This window comes from Danio aesculapii, chromosome 17 (genome assembly GCF_903798145.1).
Source record: "Danio aesculapii chromosome 17, fDanAes4.1, whole genome shotgun sequence".
Classification (NCBI taxonomy): domain Eukaryota; kingdom Metazoa; phylum Chordata; class Actinopteri; order Cypriniformes; family Danionidae; genus Danio; species Danio aesculapii.
In genome coordinates, this window is record NC_079451.1 from 14,064,990 (window position 1) to 14,091,062 (window position 26,073).

Sequence of the window (26,073 nt, forward strand, 5' to 3'; positions counted from 1 at the left end):
CATCACTGCACAGTATTCATGAATATGCACAATATACTGACACTGAGGAGAAGAAACTGTTGAATAGCATCGTGATTTTTGTTTTATGTGCACATAAAAGTATTCACATAGCTTAGAAATATTCTAATTGAGAAAATTTGAGGATTTTTGTAAAACAAAGATCAGTTTTTCTTTCAACTTTTAAAGTTTTGGATTTAATTAATGTTTGTACAGAAATTTTGTTTATTTTTATGTGATTGTTAAAGACCTTTTCATATTACAATCTCAAGTATACAATCAATGATAAAGAGCAAATCGCATATCTAAAAAAAAAAAAAGCCGAGATTTTACAGTCTTAAACCATATAATGAAAAGTTTTTTTAGAACAACATATTTAATTATTAATCATTGCCATACAGGTTAAGACAGTGGTTCCATTTTGTAAACTGAATAGTTTAACAAAAAATACAATAATAATACATGAATTAACTAAAAAATAACTGTAGAAAGAAAAAAAAATTGAAGAAAAGAAAGAAAATCAATAACATACTTGTCTATATACTGTACTTTCAACATCCATCAATTCAACAAAAGATTCACCATCTAGTCTCAGATGTGTCTGTGCTTTGTTTCATACAGCGGAAGTTTGCACATGAACGTGCATAATATACTGACACTGAGGAGAAGAAACTGTTGAATAAAGTTATTTTTGTTTTATGTCCTCCAAAAGTATTCGCGAAGCTTAGAAATATTCTAAATTAGCCACTGAAGGTCTGTTCCGAGGATGATTTATGTTATTTTTGACTTTGAATAAGTCAGGAACCTTGCTGTCAATGGAGGATGAGGGAGCTCTCCGATTTCATTTTGAATATTTTTGTTTTTAGAATGACACAAGGGTGATTAATAACCTTGTTGTCGTTTTAGATTGAACTAACCCTTTAAAAAGAAGAGGTGTGGGGCAGGGAATTATTCTTGTTTAGATCAAAACAAAACAATTTTGAAGGATATTTGTAAAACATAGATCTCTGTTTTTCTTTCTACTTTTCAAATTTTGGATTTAATTAATGTGTGGATCGCATTATGAAAATATCAGTTTTTTGTTTTTTTTACAACATATTTTTTAACACAATTTTTTAATCATTGTCATACAGGTTACATACAGTGGTTTACATTTAAAACTGAATAGTTTAACAAAAAAATACAATAATAATAATACATGAATAAACAATAAAAAATAACTGTATACTTTCAAAAGAAAAAACTAATCAAAAGAAAGAAAGAAATCAGTAACATACATGTCTTTCAACGTCCATCAAATCAACAAAAGTCACCATCATCTTTCCGAAAAGTCAAGAGTGCCAGATTTTATATTTATATAATTAATATATATAATACATTTTTTTTAAATAATGACTTAACTCAACAGTTTTTTTCTCCTCAGTGTCAGTATATTGTATATATTCATGTCCTCAGATGTGTCTGTGCTTTTTTATTCAGGTTTACACACTGCCGTCTAGGGGTATACGTCATTTCACAGTGCTCATAAATGCGCAATATACTGACACTGAGGAGAAGAAACTGTTGAATTAAGTCAATATTTTTGATTATGTGCACAAAAGTATTGACGTAGCTTAGAAATATTCTAATTGAGCCACTGAAGGTCTGTTTTGAGGATGATTTTTGCTATTTTTCTGGACTTTGAATGAGTCAGGAACCTTCTTGTCTATGGAGAATGAGGGAGCTCTCCGATTTCATTTAAAATATCTTAATTTTCAGAATGAGGGTGAGTGATTAATAACCTCATTTTCATTTTGGGGTGAACTAACCCTTAAGAAGAGGAGATGTTTGTACTGAAATTTTGTTTATTTTTGTGTCATCGTTGAAGACCTTTTCATACTATAGTCTCAAGTATACAATCAATAATTAAGAGCAAATCCCATTTCTAAAAAAACAAACTAAAAAAAACAGCCTACAATTTATAGTCTTAAACTGTATCATGAAAATATCATATCATTTTTTTTTAACAACATTTAATTTTTAATCGTTGTCATACAGATTAAAATAGTGGTTTCGTTTTTTAAACTAAGTAGTTTAACAAAAAATTCTATAATAATAATAAAAAATAAAAAACTATACTTTAGATGAATACAGAAAGTAATAAAAAGAAAGAAAGAAAGAAAGAAAGAAAGAAAGAAAGAAAGAAAGAAAGAAAGAAAGAAAGAAAGAAAGAAATCAATAACATACTTGTCTATATACTTTCAACGTCCATCAATTCAACAAAAGAGTCACCATCTAGTCTCTTCAAAAGTCAAGTGTGTCAGACTTTATACGAAGCTGCAAACATCAATTAGGAGCAGATGAATGTAGGATATGTGTTGTGACTGCTACATAAATTTGCTCAATAGAAAGGAGGTTAGGTTTTCTTTTTTTTTTTTATCCTCAGGAAGTGGGAGTGCAGGCTGGCCGATGGCAGCGGTGACTCTGGTCGAGGTCAATATTTGTTTTAGGAATCTCAATAGCTGAGCCACGCTTAAGTCATCTGCATCTCTGATAATGGAACGCCATATGGCTCTGTTGACCTAGTGGGATCAGGCTTATTATCCCTTATTCTCATTCCTCTTTCCCTCCCTCCCTCTCACCCTCTGTCCTCTATTTCATGCACATACACTTTTCCTGTGCTCCCATTACTTAATTCTCTTAACATCATTGCATTCTCTCAGTCGGCACTTTGTGTTTACAGTACTATTATTTCTTCAACACTAACATCTTGTTTTCCTTTATGGTAAATTATAAGTAGCTGTTTCCATCCACCTATTTTTATGCACATTTTGCAATGTAAATGCAATTGTAGTGTAAACATTTGCTTAATGGAAATGCCAAGATAACGCATAAATATAACGCATACATTTTGAAAAATGGCCATAAAAATTTTATACAATACCTTTGTTGAAACACATTTATTAAATAACTTTCAGAATTAAAAAAATTCATGCGATTTTAGTTTTAACTGTTCCACGTGATTGATGATGACAAAAATGGGTGCAATGGGACAGCATTAATTGACAAACCAGCAGACGGACCACATTGTAAAACATCTGAAATGTTGTTTTGGTCATTCTAAAATCTCTTATCTGCCTAATTAGCATTTTTGGACGGAAACATACCTAAAGTTTCCATAGTAAACGCAAAACCTGCCATTTTTAGGTAAAGCCCTCCCTGGCAAGTGCCCTTAAGATATGCACATACGCTTTCAGTACATAAAATGCTTTGCTAATCAGTTTGATTCCAGAGATAGTGGGTTTATTTTAAGCCTGAACTACGGTATAGACTCCATGCTAGTTTTGATCCCACTTTATATTAAGTGGCCTTCACTGCTAGGTACTTGCATCAAAAATAAGTACTTATGATGGCTTTGAAGTGGAATAAGAGTAAGGTTAAGCACATGTTTGGTGGTTTGGGTAGGTTTAAGGCTGGGTCATGGTGTAACTGATGGGTCAACAGCATAATATTAATGTAATTACAGAAAATAATTACAGATGTAATTACATGCAGATTAAAATAAAAATAAAAATATATAATATGTGTACTTAAGTGCATTGTTCCAAATAATTGATTTATGTAAACACATAGCAATTAAGGCCACTTAATATAAAGTGAAACTCAAAATTTTATTCAAGATGCACAAAAAGCTTTCTATCATGATATTGCTTCCAAAGTAGAATAAAATAATGACTTTATTCAACAGTTTTTTTTTCTTCTCTGTGTCAGTATATTGCGCATGTTCATGTGTTGTGTTTGGTTACCTGCTAACCTTAGAAGCTTTGTTTTATTTAGAAGTTGTGCACTAGCATCTGTAGGTTATACTTCACTGCACTGTGCTCATGAATATGGAGCCAGATCGGTCTCAAAAATAATACGTAGACACAATTCACATTTACCAAATCCAATTCGTAAATTCAAAACACAATTTGTGAATTCAAATCATTAATTTTTCCCCAAATTAATTGGATTTGCACATTTATAAATTGTGTTTTGAATTTACGAATTGGATCTGCGCATTTATGAATTATTTTGAATTTATGAATTGGATCTGCACATTTATAAATTGTGTTTTGAATTTACGAATTGGATTTGTGTGTTTATGAGTTGTGTTTTGAATGTACAAATTTATTTGCACATTTATGAATTGTGTTTTGAATTTACAAATTGGATTTGTGCATTTATGAATTGTGTTTTGAATTTACAAATTGGATTCGCTTATTTATGAATTGTGTTTTGAATTTATGAATTAGATTTGCGTATTTATGAATTGTGTTTTGAATTTATGAATTAGATTTGCGCGTTTATGAATTGTTTTTTGAAATTATGAATTAAATTTTTTAAATGTGAATTGTGAATTGTAAATGTATTATTTTTTAGACTAATCCAGCACCATAATGAATGTGCGCAATATACTGACACTGAGGAGAAGAAACTGTTGAATAAAATAGTTATTTTTGTTTATGTGCGCACAAAAGTATTTTTGTAGCTTTGAAATATTCTAATTGAGCAACTGAAGGTCTATACTTTACTGTATATAAAGGATAAAGGAGCTCTCCAATTTCATTTAAAATATCTTCATTTTTAGAATAACATTAGGGTGAGTAGTTAAAAGAGCATAATTTTCATTTTGTGGTGAACTAACCCTTTAAACATGTGCATGTACCTGTACACATTTAGTCACCAGAAATGGTGGACATTATTTCCAGGCTACGCCAGAACTTTTCCTCTTGCATCGGTGAGCCTCCTCCCTTCCTGCTGTGTGTTTTTAGTAGGGAAGCATGCAGAAGTGAAGCAGATTGCTCTCTCCTTGTGTGCAGCCCTCAGGCTCAGGTGCTTGTCAGCGCTGGGTTCAGACGGACCTTTTCAACAATTTGTCACGGTTGCCTCGGCCCCTGCTGCGCCGGCACGTGGCGCACACACACACACACACTGCAGCCGGCCTGGTCATGATGGAGTGCAAAGGCCTTGGCAACAGCCTAGCGCCTGGTGGAATAAGCAGCCTCCCTAATGAGATGGGAATGGCATCAGTGGGGCCCTCCAGAATTTCAGCAGGCAGGCATGTGGCCCTGGAACGCCCCTGTCTCCACTCCACAAGCTATTCATTAGACGTTAGAGCACACACACATACACACTATATACATATAAAAACAGCAGTACACACAGACTGTATGTGTGTATTGGTCTGGCATGATTGCTAGGCTTCTGTTGGTGTGTATGTGGACGCGGAGGCAGAAACACCTGCTCCTGCGTTTGTTTGGACGGTTAACGGACTGTAGCTGTAACTGAACAGGCCACGTTCACCATGTGTGTAATGACTCCAGTGCAAATGGCTTCAGGAAGATCTGATTTGTTTCATCTGCCGTATAGCTCCAGTGCCCACACTATTATATGCCATTTGCTGTGCAATGCCAACTGGAGGCTGTGGGAAGCTAAACTTTAATTAAAAGAAGACATATTAAACTTTTTTTTCTTTTAGATTTTCATTTATTTCCCTAATTGGCTTTTGTTGCCTGTACAATGTAAATTTAGTTGTTGTTTAATCACTCTCATTTTCAAACCAGTGATTTTTTTTTTCCTTTTCTTCCACAAAGAACAAAAGATACTTAGCAGTATGTTTAATCTGCTGCTTTTTTAGCTTTCTATCATGATGTTGATTCCAAAATAGAATATAATATGACTTTATTCAACAGTTTTTTTTTTCTCTTCAGTGTCAGTATATTGCGCATGTTCATGTGTTGTGTTCGGTTACCTGCTGATGTATTACCTTAGAAGCTTTGTTTCATTTAGCAGAAGATGTGCACTAATATCTGGAGGTTATACTTCACTGAACAGTGCTCCTGAATATGGAGTCAGATCAGTCTCAAAAATAATACGTAATCACAGCACAATTGACATTTACCAAATCCAACTCGTAAATTCAAAACACAATTTGTGAATTCACAAGTAGAAATCATTATGAAGTAGCAGAAAGAATGAGAGACCAATGCAGGAATGCATTAAAGCAATGCAAACACCAGCATATACTGTACTCTTAACCCTAACCCCAAGTAATAACAACAACACACAGTCAGTATTAATCCACACAGTGGCAAAAGTTGAAAATTGACTTCGCAACACATGTGAGGAACAGCTGATGGTGGCCATAGCAAAGGCAAACAGCAGAGGATCGCTAGTTCAGAAACACATTTAAATCAGTAAAGGAAGAAGCACGTGTCACGTTTTAACGTGGTTTTGGAAGCGGTATGTGAACAGCCCTATACAGATTTAACCTGAGAGATAATACGTGATTACTAGCCGTGCGGGGCCATTACAACTTATAACACACAATTAAACACATATTTTGCAAACTACACAAAACGAGGCAACAATTTTAATTACACTTACATGTTATGATCCAGAGGAAGAAAAAACTGGTCCACTTGAACTGTAAAAGTTACTGACAAAGTCCCTGTCAAAGTCTGACAAAGTCCCAAAGTCTCTGCTGCTCCTTCAATAGCAAATGGCTGACGAGTCCCGCGTTGCAGGGTAGGTTATTGTATCAATCGTCAGAAAAATGACAGGAACAAACAGCACTAGATTGGCTATACTGTGGTGTTGTTTTGAAAATGAATTTTACCCCTTTATTCCCCTCTAACCAAATCTCCATCTGTCAGTGATCGTCATCTTCGCATCATGATCAGTCCCGTGATCCCTCCGCGCTTCCGCTAGTGTGTAGAGGGAAAGCGTGTGCACATTTTACTGGATCTAGAACTACATATTTGGTGATGTACCGTATTGACGTCGATGCGATCAAACAAATGATCCTTACCCAACTCGATTCATTTATTCGACTCTGAGTCAACTATTTCGCTAAAGAATCAAAAGTTTTAAACATGGTGCACTTTTAGATTTAAACCTCAGCTGGATGTTTTATTCACTTAGAGCTGTGTTACACACTACATGGAAGGTCATTTTCAAAAACCCACAATAGGGGCTCTTTAACTGTTTATTAGCACTTATAAAGTATGATCTTATTTTACATACATAATCCTACTCAATACCTTCTAACTATTAATAAGCAGTTAATTAGTAGTTTATTGAGCTGAAAGTCATTGTTAATGGTTTGCTATTAGTGTGAATTGTACATTAAAGTGTGTCCATTAGATTACACGCAAAGCCTTTCATTTCTATGTGCAAGATTACTTATTTTAAAAACAAAGGTTTGATGCAATGTTCAGAACATCAGAAATATAAGATCAGTTATTGGACGATCTTTGCACTCCTGCATGTTTAAACTCGTGTAACATGACTCTTGAGAACCAAAGATATTTGAAGTCATTAACAGATGCTTCATTTATAGTTATTTATGCACACATACATTTTTAACCCTGTGATGAAAAAATGTGTGATTTTCCTTAATGAGCTGTCAGTTATGAGGAGAGAGCGCTGTATCTGGAGGCCATCATTCAGAACCACAAGGAGAACATGACCTTCGAGGACTTCGCTGCTCAGGTCTTCTCTCCATCTCCCAGCTACTGGCCTTCTGGAGGTGCAGGTGAGACACAGTTCTTTCCTTTATGTTGTTGGGAACAGTTTATTTTACAGTCCTGTTCTGCATGCACACTTTATGTTGTTACTTTTGTAATTACAATCGTCAGGTAAAAATACTTAAAATAAAATTCCAAAAATTTTAATTTTTAGAATTTTAAATGCACAAACTGTATTTATTTCCCAGCCCTGTGTGTATTCCTCATTTTACCCCATTTATGAAACTGGGACATTTCAAAACGTGATAGATTGTCTAGTAGGGTTTCTTTTAAATGGATTGCAAGACCATAATGGCTGGATGAAGCCATTTAGATCATACAATTTATAACAGAAAAAAAATCAATAACAGCCTGCGATTGTGAAAAGAACAGTATGTCATACTGAAAATTGAACAGCAGCTTCGCTTAATGAATTACACAACTGATAAGAGAAACATGGGGTGAAGTATTCTCATCGAATGCCATAAAAACTAGCTGTCCACACTATCGTGGAATTGAATTCCATTCAATGTGTGACTTTGAAATGCTGTAGAAATTGTTGTTGTAGTCATTTTTTATAATCATATGTTTGTTATAAACAATATTTACTCTAATTTTTACTGTAAAGTAATCGAAATGCAAAAAGCTATTACTTTACTTAAAAAAGGTGATTAATCCATTGCCTTAAAAGCGACAAGTTGATATTACTCAAAAAAGAAAAAAAAAAGAAAACTGAATAAACCTGTTGTAACTGTTAAGGCTCGTACACACTGGGACGCTTTTCGTTTGCATTTATCGTCAGCATTTTTTCAAGACATTTTTCTGGCTTCAAACCCAAACGATTTTCACTGGCATCGAGCAGAAGAGTATACAAAATCACTCCTTGACATAAGATGGTGCTACACAACTTTAAGCTTCTGACACCCGCTTATAACACAGAAGAAAAAGAGAGAAAGTTGACACGCTTGTTGTTAAATTTACTGGGAATTCGAACAAGCATGGATGGTATATAAATATAAAAGCAACTTTTCTATTTGTTTGGTTAGTCATGTTGGGCATTTAGTTCTTTGTTTTTTTTTTATTGTAATTTAAATGTTTCTTTCTTTGTTTTGCAAGTGGATGTTAATGTCCTCAAATCCTGAATAGAGCAGGGGTGGCTTGGATTGGGCTGTACAAGACAAATACTTCAGCATTATTTTGCAGAATAATGAACAAATGTTCATTTCAATATGCGTGTTTATTTCCTAGAAAGGCGTTGAAAATTGCTGTGGTGACCTCTATTGACTCTCCACAAATCTGCATAGTTTAGCATTCACAAGTTCAGAGACAGAGAAAGAGTCTGACCTCATTACACTCTTCAAAACACACTTCTCTTCCTGTAGACCTGCATCAAACCCATCAGAAACTGCTTCTCTTTTCTTCTAATTACTCTCTCATGTTCACTCTTTTTTCATCTTTAACCAGTGTTGTCATGCCTGTCTCTTTTCTTATTCCGTTTCTTCTGTTTGTGTCGTCAAAACCAAATTGCTAATTAACAATTTCATGAATAATATACCAGGAAAATGTTGTCTCGAGTTGAAAATGAGTCAGTCTACATAAGCATATATAAGGAAAGTAAGAAGTTTTGATCTGATCATCATGTTTACACAAGCAGGCTGTTTAATGCCTGGTTCTGATTGATTGACAAAGGATACAATGCAATGAGAAGATCCAGTTTGTAACTGACTGGAAAGATTTACACGTAAAGCCTAAAGACATTTATTTTTTATAATTAATGCATCTCGGAGCCATTTTGTTTTTCTATTTTTATTTTACATAAAATGGTTTACTTTATATATTTATTATTTCACAACACATATAGTTAAAGGCAACATTCTTAGCCCTCTTATGAAATTTTTATTATTTTTCAAATATTTTTTCAATTGCTGTTTAACAGTTTTTGTACATAATGTTTCATTTCTAATTTCTTTTGTTAATGCCATGATAACAGAACATAATATTTCGCAAGATACTAGTATTCAGCTTTTAAATGCAGTTTAAATGCTTAAAGTTGGTTTAATTAGACAAGTCATTGGACAACAGTAGTTTGTTCTGGAGCCAAACCAAAAAAAATTGTTTATTAAACAGGCTAATAATATTGCCCTTTTAAAAATTGCTTTTATTCCAGCCGAACGAAGAAAGAAATAAATATGAAAGAAATAATACTTTATCAAGAAGAAAAATATAATACTCTGAAAAATCCCTTGCGCTATTAAATATATAGACAATATTTGAAGAAAAAAAAAAACACTTTACAATAAGGTTGTGTTAGTTAATGCATTTACTTACATGAACAAACAATGAACAATACATTTACTACAGTATTTGTTTGTGTTAGTTAACGTTACTTAATGAAAATACTTTGTTAGATTATGTAGATCATGTGTCATTGTTAGATCAAGTTAACTGCATTAAATATTGTTAGTGACTGTGGATGTTAATAATGCATTAGTAAATGTTGAATTATGATTAATAAATGCTGTACAAGTATTGTTTATACGATGTTCATCTTAGTAAATGCATTAACTAATGAACCTTATTGTAAAGTGTGACCAAGAAATCAAATTCTGCAGGATTTCCACAACTATATACTGTGCTCAGCATATTTGAGTACCCCTCAAAAATCTATTGGATAATTTCTATTGGATTATATATGATATTATATTTGTGCAAATACTTTAGATTAGTCAGTACTAAAACCATATCTGGAGTTAATCTAACAAAATAATGTATGATCACTGTCCAAAAAAGAGTACACCCAAATTTAGATAAATAATATACAGGGTGATTCAAAAAGAATACCACAATTTGAAAACCTCAAACCAGAAATGTATTCTGTATTTATTCAAAGAAGCAAGATGGAAGCTTGGATAATTAATCAATGTGAAGAGTACTTAAATTTTTTTTCAGTAGAAAACAAGTTCATAAATGTTCAATATGACCCCCTCCAGACACTCGAGTGACATCAACCCAGTACTCGAACTCATTCACACTCTCTGTAGCATCTTGGGTGTAACAGTTTGGACAGGTGCAATTAATCCTTCTTTCAGTTCCTTAATGTGAAACTTCAGAGCTTTTTTAAATCGATGCCAGAAAGAGCTTAGTTCTCCTTTTTTTCTTTGCAGAATACTCTATTTTCAAATTTGTGGTATTCTTTTTGAATCACCATGTATATCGTCACGTAAGAATTATAAGGTTCTATCTGACATTTTTGTCAAAACTGAGTCATTCACATATCCTATTAAATGGCAACTTATTTACATTGTTATGCTGTTTACATTTTAAGACTGTCTACTAGGGGTGTGATGAACAAAATCTCGTGTTACAAGATCTCGCAAGATTAAATACTGACAAGATTTCTCGTCGAGGTGAAAAGTAGTCTCGTGAGTTGTGACAGTAGCATATAATTTACTGCATAGAAAATAGTAGTAAAATAACATTCATTACAAGTTTATTTTATAAAAGCACCTTAATCGTTTTTGTATTTTGTGATTTTCTTTTTTCAGTTGAATAAAATATTTTATTTACCATTCACATATTTAATCGAGAATTTCTAAAAAATAGTATAAAAATCTTCTGATTCTCGTGAACCCAATTTTGTGCCTCACCTCGTGGAGTAAGCGTCTCGTTACACCCCTACTATATGCAAAGTTAAACTCTAGCTTGGCTCTATAAGGTTCTTTCTGTGAGCCAATCAGCACAAGGACCAATCAGGATTAGCTTTCTTTGTCATTCCGCCTGACTGCTCAGTTGACAGACCAGAAAGAAACACAAAATCAGAGTTGACTAAATAATGTAGCGCCACACAATTTTGTGTCCAAAAAATGGATGATTTTATCAAGGACAGCCGTCTAAATTCTAAAGCAGTCTAAATCACAGTTAAGTTAGTATTTTTTCCATTTGTTTTTTTTTTTTTAAATCTGTCCTGGACAAAATATTTAGCACTGCCTTGTATGCTTAATTTAAACAAGAAAAAATATTCATCCTAAAACATTAAATAAATGTTATAGAAAGCAAAAATTGTACTTTCTCAAACATCAATTTATTGTTACCACACCTTTTTTTTTTTATAATAAACAGGCTGGAATTCAAAAACTTTGAAGCTCAATATCTCAAAATCCTTTAGAACACACATCGAACCTTATAACTCCAAGGCAATGATATATGAGAAGCAAAAAAAATCCATAAAATTTAGTTAGAAATTATTTAGAATTTTGCCAAATGCACCACAATAAAAACCTATATTAACCGACAAATGGATAAAAATGTTCTTTTTCAAAATGGTATATGTCATCTTAGCATAATAGCTATAATAATTATGTGACCTTTGTAAAGAAATTAATCTGCTTTCTTTGCTTTAATACTATTTAAAATTATTTCATCGACTTTTTGGATATTTCTGCCAGTGCATCAGCTCATGAGGGTTTAGGTTAGGGCCACAGGTTGCCTCTTTCATCTGAACAGTTCAGACTCGTGCAGTAAATGCTGAAGTTCATCCAGTCTGGCTCTAGCGGTTATGTGCATTACAGTCTGTGTTTCACCACATCTCACCCATGACAGCAGGCAGGCGTTGGCCAGGGATGCTTTGGGACGTGGATTACCTGTGGGCCAAGCTGGACTGTAAGACTTTTTTCTGCCTGCTTCTTCCATTAGGCATGAGGCCCCACACGTCTGTCCCACAAACCCGTCTGTCACTTGCTTTCTCTTGCTCTCTTTCACTCCCTTGTCAACACACCCTGCATGTTCCCTTTTCATCTCACTCAACTGAGTACATACACTTTCCTTCATGTTTTTCCTCCTCCAAAAAAGATAAGAGAGTAAAATTAATGAGTTGTACTCTTGGGATAAGATCTTTTTCATTGATTGCGTTATTAAAAATCTGCTACTTCTTATTTGGAACATTTTGATTGAATTATAAAAAATAAATCATTGGTATAACTTAATTTAAATTTAACATGCATTTCCACTTATTTGAATTGGGTTATTTTAGCTTATTTCAGGCAAATGGGGAACCCAAGTGCAAAATAGATTTGAAACCAATGAAATAACATTTTGTTTGTTTAAATTACCTTATGAATTAAAGGAACAGTTCGCCCAAAAATGAAAATTATGCCATAATTTACTCACCCTCAAGCCATCCTCTGTGTATATGAATGTGTTTTTTATGTCAGACAATGATTGGCCAATCAGATACAAGTATTGAAGGGAGCCGTGTAATAATTGTGAGTTAACCGAAACTAATCTAGTTTTATCAATGGGGTGGCAATCTATATGTGAGGATTGACTGTGTTTTATTGTCTAATAGCATAATTGATATACACACTGTAAAGAAAATCATTTTTTACAGACATTACTGTTTTTTTTACAGACAAAAAGCATTAAAGACCGTAAATTTACCGTGAAATAACGGACGTTAAATTACAGACATTTCCTTAAATATACATTTCTGGTAAATTTCAGATCGATCGAAGTCTGTCTTAAAGCATATATATAGTTATATTATTAACTTATAGTTGTGTGAATTGCTTCCTTGTCCTCATTTGTAAGTCGCTTTGGATAAAAGCGTCTGCTAAATGACTAAATGTAAATGTAAATGTAAAGCGGTGCATGCTGGTGAGAAATTTTGTCCGGATTGATAGTATGCCGACGCCATGTGACTGTCACATGTGTCATCAAGGTACCGCGACAGTGCTCCGAGATCAGATGACTGATTTAGGCCGTGCAGCATCTGAAAAGCGACTGCACGAGCTCTGATGACGACACAGACATTACACGATTGGCCGAGTTCACCGCATAACAACAACCACGTGTGTTTCGGGTTTATTATTGGACAACTTCCATCACACAAATTTCAAACCAAACAATTAACTTTTTATACCATCTTGTACACATCATGCTTATCAAAAGACCACAAATATTTTACTGCAGTTATCATGTTTTGTTAAATAATTTGTTTATAAAGGCTTGCTTTTTTGCACAGGTTTATTTTCGACTTAATACAGACTATTTATTCAGCTCCATGAACAATTTAAATGATATATTTTAGTAAATAACCTAAATATTAACTCAAATAAGTCTTACAGACTTGAAATAAAATAATTATTATCATTGATCCTGCCACCCTAAAGGTTTCTTAACAAATTAAGTTAAAGAACTATTTTATTAAATAATTATAAAATGATTTTTAGGATTCTAAAATATATATTTATTTCCTGTCTAGCCGTTTATACCTGTTTTTTTCTGGGAAACTTCTACTTAAAGTAAAGCTCACTTATTTTAGGAATGTCTTTTTGTTCAATCTTTTTTGGATTAAAGTGCTTTTTTGAAAATGCTTTCATTATCCAAAATTATCTTGATCATTGTTTAAGACTTTAAGACCTTGTTTTGGGTTTTACATTAATATATTGGAAAGTTTTATATCTATAAATATAAATAAATGTAAACCATTTTTAGCGTATTCAAACAAGAAGTATTAGCCTAAAGAGTGATGTTTAAGCTCCTAGAATTTGTGCTTATTGCTTAGTATTTAATAGGGCTGTTCATTTTTATGTTTATATTACCCTCTCGTTTCCCCTTATTTCTCTCATGCGTTTGTAATTTATTTAATTCATTATTCCTTATTGTTTAAAAATGAACTATAGTTTGTAGGGACTGCATTCTGTTTTATTTGTAAATATTTTGTTATAAATAAAAATAAAAAATAAATGGCGATGACGCCATGTGATCGGTCATCATGACTGCCGCAACTTTGAGCCCCGAAGTGTCCAGCTGTCCAGCTTGACGCCTCCGTTTTCAACTCCGCCTGAGCTTGGCTAATCTCTGTGATCATTGGCTGCAGCTGTGCGTCATGTCAAACGCACCTAGTGTCTGTAATTTACCGTCTGTTATTTTACAGTAAATTTTAGTAATTTACCAGCTGTTATTTCACAGTAAATTTCTGTAATTTACCGTGTGTTATTTTACAGTAAATTTCTGTAATTTATCATCTGCTATCTTACAGTAAATTTCTGTAATTTATCGTCTGTTATTTTACAGTAAATTTCTGTAATTTATCATCTGCTATCTTACAGTAAATTTCTGTAATTTATCATCTGTTATTTTACAGTAAATTTCTGTAATTTATAATCTGCTATCTTACAGTAAAATTCTGTAATTTATCATCTGCTATCTTACAGTAAATTTCTGTAATTTATCGTCTGTTATTTTACAGTAAATTTCTGTAATTTATCATCTGCTATCTTACAGTAAATTTCTGTAATTTATCGTCTGTTATTTTACAGTAAATTTCTGTAATTTATCATCTGCTATCTTACAGTAAATTTCTGTAATTTATCATCTGTTATTTTACAGTAAATTTCTGTAATTTATCGCCTGTTATTTACAGTAAATTTCTGTAATTTATCATCTGCTATCTTACAGTAAATTTCTGTAATTTATCATCTGTTATTTTACAGTAAATTTCTGTAATTTATCATCTGTTATTTTACAGTAAATTTCTGTAATTTATCGTGTTATTTTAGTCAACTTCAGTAATTTATCGTCTTTTATTTTACTGTAAATTTCTGTAATTTATTGTCTGTTATTTTACAGTAAATTTCTGTGATTTTACCGTCTGTTATTTTACAGTAAATTTCTGTAATTTATCATCTGCTATCTTACAGTAAATTTCTGTAATTTATCATCTGTTATTTTACAGTAAATTTCTGTAATTTATCATCTGCTATCTTAAAGTAAAATTCTGTAATTTATGATCTGCTATCTTACAGTAATTTCTGTAATTTATCGTCTGTTATTTACAGTAAATTTCTGTAATTTATCATCTGCTATCTTACAGTAAATTTCTGTAATTTATCGTCTGTTATTTTACAGTAAATTTCTGTAATTTATCATCTGCTATCTTACAGTAAATTTCTGTAATTTATCGCCTGTTATTTTACAGTAAATTTCTGTAATTCATCATCTGCTATCTTACAGTAAATTTCTGTAATTTATCGTCTGTTATTTCACAGTAAATTTCTGTAATTTATCATCTGTTATTTTACAGTAAATTTCTGTAATTTATCGTCTGTTATTTTGGTCAACTTAAGTAATTTATCGTCTTTTATTTTACTGTAAATTTCTGTAATTAATTGTCTGTTTTTTTACAGTAAATTTCTGTGATTTTACCATCTGTTATTTTACAGTAAATTTCTGTGATTTACCAGACATTATATTAAGTTTTTTTTTTTTAAGCAACCGAGAAAAAAACTGTAATATAACAGATTTTATTACAGTGCAGGAGCCTAAAATGCATAATTAAAGTCACTTTAACTTAAAGGAAATCACTCTAAAATTGGTTTTGTAAAGTATATTATCACGAAGCTCTGTTTTTGTTGATTATCCCTTTGCAAACAGCATTGCCATCATCGTTCAGAAATAACCTCACCTACAGCTCTGTGCTCTGGTTTGGATCAAAGTCATTTCAGTTATGTAACACAAGTTTAACGCACACCTTGTGAAAATCTTTTTGTTGAAAAAAAGGTTTGGACTTCCATGTTTTGCATCCCGCAGGTTTTAATTTTTCTGTCCCCCAGGTTAAACCTTCATTTTGAGCATGCACAATGAAGTGAAGTGGGCCAATGTGAACAGAGTGGTTTCACCTTCTGCTTGTCCTGACAAATTCAATCTGTCATGAGCACTGTTTGTGTTGTAGTGATGCACCAAAATTGTACCAACCATGAATGTGTTTTTTTTGTTGTTGTCATTTTTTATAACCGACATTGTTGATCGTTAACATTTATTTAGCACCTCTTCAATTGCATGATTGCAAATTTCACAAAGCATTTTAAGGCTAAACATAACTCCAAACAAAAAAAGTAAGAGCCCTATTTTTAGGAGTAAATTATGCTCTAAAACTATTTTACAAATTTTAGCGTTAAAACTAGCTTATATCAGTAACACATTTAAGAGCAGTGAAGATTCACTAAAAACAAATCACAAACTAAATGGCTGTTGCTGGCAATTCTTCTTTGGGAAGAAAACATTTAAAAACATTTGACCACAATGAGTTTTTAATAAGTTGTTGTTTATAAGCCTTACTTTGATGCGGAGGCTGAAGTATGAGAATGAGCACTATTCTGCTGAGGAATTTGCCCTCTCCTGTGGTTTGTAATGTAATGAGCACAAATCTTGATATCTCAGGATGTTGATGTTGCCATCCACTCTGCAGATCTCTCGCATGCCCCCACACAACCACCATAATTTTTCCTTCATCAAACTTGACTGATTTCTGTAAGAATCTTGGGTTCAAGCGGGTTCCAACAGGTCATCTGCAGTATTTGTGATGATTGGGATACAGTTCAACAGATGATTCATCAGAAAAATTGACCTTCTGCCACTTTTCTAAATGATCAGCTAGAAGTCAAGTAAATATTTGTTGCTGTTACAACTGGGATTGAGGACAAGACTTTTGTCAGGTAGTGTATAAACGTGTGTATATATATATATATATATTATATATATATATATATATAATATATATTATAATATAATATATATATATATATATATATATATATATTATATATATACTGAAGTCAGAATTATTAGTTAATTATCAGAATTATTAGTATTTTTAAATATTTCCCAAATGATGTTTAACAGAGCAAGGACATTTTCACAGTATGTCTGATAATTTTTTCTTCTGGAGAAAGTCTTTTTTGTTTTATTTTGGCTAGAATAAAAGCAGTTTTTAATTTTTTAAAAACCATTTTATTTTAAAATGATTAGTCCCTTCAAGTTATATTTTTTTCCAATAGTCTTCAGAACAAACCATCGTTATACAATAACTTGCCTAATTACCCTAACTTGCCTAGTTACCCTAATTATCCTAGTTAAGCCTTAAAATGTCACTTTAAGCTGTAAAAGTGTCTTATAATATCTAGTCAAATATTATTTACTGTCATCATGGCAAAGATAAAATAAATCAGTTATTAGAGATGAGTTATTAAAACGTTTGTGTTTAAAATGTGTTGAGAAAATCTTTTCTTCTTTAAACATAAATTGGAGAAAAAATAAACTAATAATTCAGGGGGCTAATAATTCTGACTTCAACTATACCGTTTAATTATGTAATTTATTTTAAATTGTGTAATTGCATAATTTATAACAAATTATATCAAACTGTCTTGTGTCCACATACATCTCACAAAAAGTTATTTAATTGATTATTAAAGAGTTAAATTTTAAAATTGGGTAAATATTTTGGTGCATCACTACTGTGTGTATTTCCACGTGTTGTCCTTCATTTACCCTCAGGAGTAACAGTTCTCTCTGTCTCTGTCACTTACACAATCACACACAGATAAAGAGAGACAGAGAGTGTGTTTGACGTCTCTGCGATGGTGCGCAGCTCACTTGTTGCTCTATATCTTCTCTCCCCTATAGATTAAGTGTGTTTCAGGTGTCAGTACAGTGTGTGAAGGTAGAGTCTCGGTCTGAGCGGAGCTTGCGTTCTCCTCTACCTCTCTTCTTTTCCACTAATGAGCCTGTTCTGCAGAGCTGCGTCGGGGCTGTTTTTGAGCGCTCTGATTCTGGACACAAGCGATCGTAACACAGTAGCAGCATGAATGGGTCTCCATCCTGCATGTCTCTGCTTTATTCTTTGCCTTTCTCCTCTTTTCTCCTGTTGCTTTGTCCTTTGGCGTGTGTCTGTTGCCTGAGGCCACATCTGACACTAACACCTGCCCTACTGGAAAATGTCTTTGTCACTTACGCTTTTGTTTGGACTGCTGCAGGGAGCCAATGGGCATGAGGGACACTTACTTCAAATTAAAAAACTACGCTTTACTGTTACAGAAGCCAAACAGAGATAACTGTACATTACCATTTTATAAAATGTTAAAATTTGATTGTACGATCATACAAATTACAGTTAAATGGTATTGATATATATATTATATATATATATATATATATATATATATATATATATATATATATATATATATATTATATATATATATATATATATATATATATACAAAATATACATATATATATATATATATATATATATATATATATATATATATATATATACAAATATTTACACAATCTGGAAATTTAACTCTTTAATAATCAATTAAATAACATTTATATAATATATATTATATATTTCATTAGATTAGTCAGTTTCAAAGCCAAAACTTGAACCTATCTAACAGAATAGCTTAAATTACATGCTAACATTGATACACCCCAGTGAATATGTTCACTGTAATATAAAAAAAGGTTATCATTGCAAATCTCATCATGTAGGGTGTTGTTAGTACACAGGGTTACAATGTAACCAGCTTACTTAATGTTTCCGTTTGTAATGTTTATGTTATTTGCATCTCATTTCGGAGGCTGCTACTGCCCACCGGAGGTCGCATTTCGGTCACGGATGTAGACTTTGAGAGCCTTCATGGCTGAATAAATGAAATATGCGGTTTTCCACCAAGGCAATAAATATATTATAACTGGCTAAACTGGGATTGGGCGGGTTAAAGGCACCAAAACAAAGACAGAGGTTCCGGCACGTAATGGACATTTTCAAAGCAGAATATCTGACTCTAGCATTAAATGAATGAATGAAGAATGTTCACTTAGCATGTTTCTTAAATATCTGCAAAGATATTAAAGTTTTTTATGCTTTAGGAGAGTCAAAAACTTACAAACTGCACCTTTAATTCTATCCACATTTTGAAGATTTTCATATTTCCGACTTTTTCCAGATTTCCTAGAGATTTCTAGAAAATAACTACAAATAATTCAATTCATATAAAGCAAATAGGTTTTAAAAAACTGAATTATAATTTTATATACAGTTATTGTGTTTGGCTTTGTGTAACATTCATGTAAATATACTCTTTTTCTCACTCAAGCTTTTCTTATCACAAGCAATATTTACAGTGCAATTTTGTTTTTTGGATTTTTTATTTATTTATTTTAATGGGTGCTTCACAAAAAAATGAGGTGCCAATAAAAAAATTTAATCTCAGGGTTTGCATGACTGACATGCTTCTCACACTTCACTATGCTGAAGTTAAATCTGATGGTCAGTCGGTCACTTTAATGATGATGATGATGAGGAGCACTTCTGGATCTATACGCTCTCAAGCCCAGCTCCGCAGTGAAAACATTTGATGGACCAATAAGTGCTAGAAATGCCTCTCACGACACGTATTTGAGTCCGCGCTATAGAGGAGGGACCTGTGGGTTTGTGTCCTCTCTGCTGGCATCTCGAGGCGTCCTGAGATGGTGTTGGCGGATGTGTGGATAGACGGCAGCCGCACTCGTTCACTCCTCCCTGACTCTTTTCACAGGCCGAGGCTGTTGTTCTGCTCTCTCCTCCCCCTCCCTAAAGAAGCCCTGGAGTGGAGGTCCTCTCCAATGAGCGCATGTTCCCCACACCATCTGCTTGCAGAAACTTGAGATGCCCGTAAAAAAAAAGAAAACGGTCGAAAAGAAAGAAAGAAAATAGCCAAGCAGATGCCATCTTGACAAAGCAGGAAGCTTGTTTAATTTAGATGCTTTTTTTTGAGTAGCAGTGTCTCTGATTGCCGACAGAATTCATATTTTTGCTTTTCATTTTTCTTTTCTGCCACAAGATGGAAACGCCTGAGTTTGTAGAATGACAATACTAACTGTTAAATTGGTAATGGGTTGTTTGAAGCTCTGAGCTCATCATTCACATACGCTTCTAGCAGAGGAGGTGGTTTTCTGCTTCTGCAACGGCATGCTCTCAGTAGCTGCATTTACATGGACGCCAATTATTCTGACCGATAAATCAGAACATAGTGTTTACATGCTGTCAAAAGTCTGTTTACACATAATTATGAACAGAATGTGAATGAAAGTTGTTTGATTTTGATGGTCTCTTCAGAAAAGTTGGCTCTTTATGAATGTTTAGAAGTATTGTTTACAAATAAATGTTTTTAAATATTGATTCAAAATCTTAATTTTGGTTCAGAAAGAATGAAAGTCTCATGGGTTTGGAATGCTGTGGGTGAGTTAAAGGGATAGTTCACCCAAAAAATGCAAATTCTGTTATCATTTACTCATTCACCACTTGTTCCAAACCTGTCTGAGTTTCGTTTTTCTGTTGAATGCAAAAGACGATATTCTGAAAAATGTTTACTGCCATAGTATTTTTTGTTCCTACTATGGATGTCAGTGGCTGCTTTTTTCCATCATTCTTCCAGGGTGTCCGTAAGGTCTTAAAAAGTCATAAATTTCTAAAACTAAATTTTAGGCCCTAAAAAGTCTTAAATTCACTGAAATGTTTTGTTGTAGGTCTTAAATCATTTTAAACAGGTCTTAATTTGGCTTTGTCTAAGTAAAAGATACTCAGTCAGGCCAACATCCATCCAATCACCAACAATCAACATCTCAATAAAACCTTATTTTTTTACGTTTAGGTTTTTTGCTACAAAGAGATATTGTATTTACAACAGCAGTTAATCAGGGAACAATAACTAAAGACACTTATATGATTGCTCATGATAATATTGGGTCATTAAAAAATCCTTAGTATTTAACCCTGTATAAGTCTAAAATGTCATTCCTAATGGTCTTAAAAGTGTCTTAAATTTGAAAAGTTTTTTGACTTCATGAAACCTGCAGAAAGCCTGTTCTTCAGAATATCTTCTTCTTTTGTGTTCAGCAGAACAAAGAAACTGCTAGAAGTTTAGAACCACTTGAGTGTAAGTAAATGATGAGGACATTTTCATTTTTTTGGATAATCTAACCCTTTAATGAATTCTCATTTTGGGGAGAACTAACCCGTCAATATTCATCTAGTTTGTATCCTAAGTAGGTAATTATGAGCTGCTTGCATTTGTCAGACTATTTAAATGCCTCTTGTCAGTGGACAAACCAAGGAGTATGGGGTAAAAATTGGATTTTAGATTTTAGAATTAGCATTAAAAAATAGTTTTTAAAAGATTCAACTTCACCTCACACTGTGTGTCAACAGCCATTGCATGTGCAGATATTTAGAGTTTTGGTTATTTACATTTCTTATGAAGATGTAAAGGGTTAGTTGATGTCTGTAATCATTTACTCATCCTCATGTCATTCCAAACATTTAAAGCGTCTCTAATCATCTTTGTAATGTTAATGAAAATATTTTCAATCAGATCTGAAAAAATTTCTGTCCATCCATTGAAAACCGGCTCACCCAAAAATCTAGACACTGAGCAATAATAGAAAGATCCTAAAATAAATCAGTATGAATCAAGTGGGTCACTTTGAGTTGTGGTGAACAGATTTAATTTGGCCATTTATTCACAGTGACCAGATTTGGTTTGTCATGATGAAGCTCAATTATGCTAATTATTATACGACGCATAGTGCAAGCTCTGTGATTGGTCGGCTTGGTAGCTGTGATGAGTGTGGGCGGTGCTGAGAGCTGTGAACCCGATGGAGCGAGTGTTTACAAGTGTCGAGTCTCGTGAAGGAGCTCCAGATGGAAACTTTTGTTTTATGTTTACCTTATGATTAAAGTTGTTGCACGTCCGCCGGTTCCCACCTCTGAATGAGTGAGTTTCAGCTACTTGTAAATTAAGGTAACATTCAGAAAAAACTAAACACCCGTGAAGAAACACGACACAGAGGAAAATAAAAAGCTTAGCTAGCATTTGGAAAGTGTTATTGCAGAGCAACACAAACAGCACGCAGAAGTATAAATACACGGCTACGCGCAAGGCAGGCGCCGTGCACTGAAAAAACTTGTTCAAAGATGATTCCTTGTATTTACTAATTTTTTTTTTTAATTAAGTGGTGGTAAACAATTCATTTGGGCTGAATTAAAACAAAGTTGAACATTGCAGACATCATTTTCATCATTCAGTGTGGGTCACAGCAATCACTTGATGCAGAAGTATAAACCAGCCTTAAGTGTGGTTGACTTGAGCTGCATCTGAAATCACATACTATATAGGACGCTAAAAACAGTAATGTGTAGTATGTCAAAATTCAAAAAATAAAAAAAACAGTATGCGAAAAGTACCCACTACTTCTGACGAGATTATAAAGTGCGCATCGGATGGACGCTACGCTATCCTATAATGGACCTTGAGAGAATTCATGAATAATAGTTAAGTGACGCAACTGGCGTGGGTTATCACGTGATAATGACAAAATGGTGGATGTAGTACGTCCGAGTTCCATTCATACTACTCGCATTCACACTGTATAGAACGTACTTTTCTAATGGCCGAGTAGTACATTTTAATTCAAATGCAGTACCTACTGCGTAGTATAGGCAATTTCAGACACAGCCTTTGTTTGCTCATTAATGTTTCTATGACGAATAAAGTAGATAAAGAGGAGGTTGTATCTCCTTAGTGAACTTTTTATTTAATTTTTAATTGATCTCTTAATGAATGTGCAGAGCATTGGGTGAACAGAGTTTCAGTGGAAGGACAGATGGATCTTAAAAGGACACTTTAGGCTGAACTAAACCTTTCAACCCATTACAATCCCATTGAAATTTAATCTGATTTGGCTGACAGATTTTTTAGGCTCCATGTTACTCTATGGTCACACTTTATTTTGATGGTCCGTTTGTTGAGTTTAAGTTACATTATATCTACATGCCAACTAATTCTCATTAGATTATAAGTAGACTGTTAGGGTTGGGGTTAGGGTTAGTGTAAGTTGACATGTATTTGCAAAGTTTCTTATAGCCAGTTAAATGTTTGTTGAAGTAGCCGTATCAACAGATATTAAGCAGACAGTCTACTAATACTCAAATGGACCATCAAAATAAAGAGTTACCCATAGTTTTAAAGAAATTGTAATAATGTCAGGTTGCTTATAAACTGTGTGTGATATTTTCTCAGGATCCCTCAGCTGCAGCACGAGCGCTGACCTCAGTGTTTCTGTGATGACCAATGACTCCGTTGACCAGGTTTCACCCACAATACCACGCGCCACCAAGAACCGGGTTTCTGGAAAACTGCGGCGCTCAGCTAGTGCCATCAGCAAATCCTCCAACTGAACACTTCCTCCGGCCAGCAGACTGCACTGTCCCTCAGCTGTGTGGATGAATGTATTATTTGACCGTCACCTCTTTCATCTGTAACTGTTTTTAGTTATTCCGATTTGAAGCCGGGTAGCATTGAAAGTGAATGTTGTCGCAAAATGATGTAGCTTCACCTGTCGCGCAGAAAGAAAATCCGAACTGAATGAGAATAATTTATGTTGAAGCAATTCTGTAAATGTGAATTTAATCATGTTTTTTTGTAGTAACACTGCATTTAGATTTCCCCCTAAAATTGCCTTGCAATGAGGTAACAAATGATGTAAAACATTTCAAAACCCCTCAGGCTTTAGCTAGATTTTAATGCTACAGTTGTCCGGTTTTTCAAGCTTTTGTTCATGTCAAACACTGAAAACCGAACCACACAAGGGTCCCGTCTTAGTGTTCATACAGTCTGGGAGAATACTGACAGCTTTTATTAATGTGACTGCAATGAAATCCCTTGTGTTATCATGATACTTTTCGTTATTGTTACTTTTAAGCAACTTGTTTGATTGTTTTATGAAATTGATTTATGCAAATTGATTTATTAAGTGCTGAACTGAAAGGAGTTTGTCTTTAGTCGAGGTGTAGCATGAAATGTATGAACTGTCATGTAAATCTACTCTAACATTCCAATGGTTTTGCACTCACTCGGTGGATGAAGATGCCCTAAATCGACGTTTATTCTGTTCTTCTCTCCGCGTTTGGATGTACATTGATTTTATTTGTTTTGATTATATTTATATTTGTTTGACGTTGTATATATCCGCCATCGTGTAACAGAGGAAAAGCCTCCAGCTCCTCAGGTAAAGCGTGTATGAAGGTGTCTGTTCACAGTGCCTGTCTGTGTTTCCTCCATTTCTGTTCGCGGTGTTTTTCACCGCAATTTTAATTACCCCCACACTTTCGCTTTGCTCGGCTGCCGAGAGAGAGAAAGAGAGGCGCACGAGTTTTACATTTCATTGGAGTGAGTTGAATGAGATTGTGTGTATTTTGTGAGAGCTGCTTGTGTGTGATTAGATGCTGGATGGGGCTTCTCTTCCACCTGCTTCCCCATTCCCCGTGTGCCTCTCCGAGTGCCCTTTAGCGAAGCAGCATCAGGATCATCATAATGCCAGCGTCTCTCTCTCTCTCTCTCTCTCTCCCCCTCTGCCAACGCCCTTTGTTTCCGTCGAGACCCGCTGATTGCCATGGAGCCCAGGTGTTGCCCAGGACACATGTTGCACTACTTTGCCTTACCTGTTCACTGCTCTGTGTTTTATTTGGCCTCGTTCATTTTCCCTCTCTTCCAAATCTCTAAGTTACATAGGGGGCATGGATAATAAAATCCTGACGAATGTATGCAAACCCGAAGTTCATGTAGACGCCCATTTTGGGGTAAAAAAATCTGCCACTGGCCTAACTTCTCTTCAACCACATGTTTATTGTAGACTTTTGCTGTTAGCCTCGTATATCGTGTCTCTCTTTTCTTTCTTTTTGAATGTTTTCCGAATTCCGAAGGATATAAATATATAATATGCCTGTAATATAATCTTTGTAAACGACACTGAGGATAAAGGAAGCTTGAAGATTTTTGTCTTGACTTGTTAACATATCAGACTGTTTTTAATAGAAAATGTAATCGCTTTATCTTTACTAGAAATGTGAAGAAATCGAAACATTTCATTAAATCCATTTGAAGTTCATGTTTATATGCGTTTGATTAGTCTTGTTCGTTCAGTGTTTGGGGCAAATGATTCATGGGTGGTTTTTAGTTCTCTTTTAAACATTTTTCAAATTCAAAGAGTTGTTTTTATGTTAAAAAAAAAAAGAAAAAGTAATACACGTTTTGTGGTTCATGGTCACATTTATCCAATAGTTGTAGAAAACAATACAGTTTAAATTAGTTTTTTGATTTACTATGTTGTATTATGAAAGCAACAGCATTACCGCAACAGATTAATTTAAGTACTTAAGTGTGGTTCAGAAAATTTACTATGAATAACTGGGGTGTTTTTCAATAGCGTAAATGAAGCAGAAGTTGGACTGATTGTGTTTGATTATATGCGTTTGTTCAGTCTTGTTCATTCGGTGTTTGACCCAAATTTCTCTTTTAAACTTTTTTCCCAATTCTTTCCCAAGAGTTATTTTTATCAATTTATAAACTGAGAGACTGCTGGAAGATCATAGATATTTGCATTAGATGTCGCCTACGCTATATTGTTGTGTATTGGAAGGAATGCGTCAATAGAGCTGCCATTTTGAGATGAATGTTGGACCAAGGTGCAGTAGACTGGCCATCCAGAGCCAGAGATATATACACATATACATATATCTATGAACATGAGTTTTCCCGGTGGTCAGTATGCAAAAATGTTTTTAAATTACGAAAATTATAATTTTACCTCACTTTTCTAAATCGATGGATAAGTGACCGCACGGACATTGACAACAAAGAGTGTGTGTTTGTGTGTATGC

General features: G+C 33.8%; 1 protein-coding gene across 1 annotated transcript in view; it reads left to right on the forward strand.

Moving 5' to 3' along the window:
- ralgapa2 (Ral GTPase activating protein catalytic subunit alpha 2) overlaps positions 1-25,307 on the forward strand; it is a 322,593-nt gene extending 297,286 nt beyond the window's left edge. The window contains 3 exon segments of the mRNA XM_056477537.1: positions 7,431-7,555; positions 12,126-12,185; positions 23,435-25,307. Of these exon segments, the coding sequence (XP_056333512.1) occupies positions 7,431-7,555; positions 12,126-12,185; positions 23,435-23,592 (343 nt within the window). The 3' untranslated portion in view covers positions 23,593-25,307.
- The last annotated feature ends 766 nt before the right edge of the window (positions 25,308-26,073 follow it).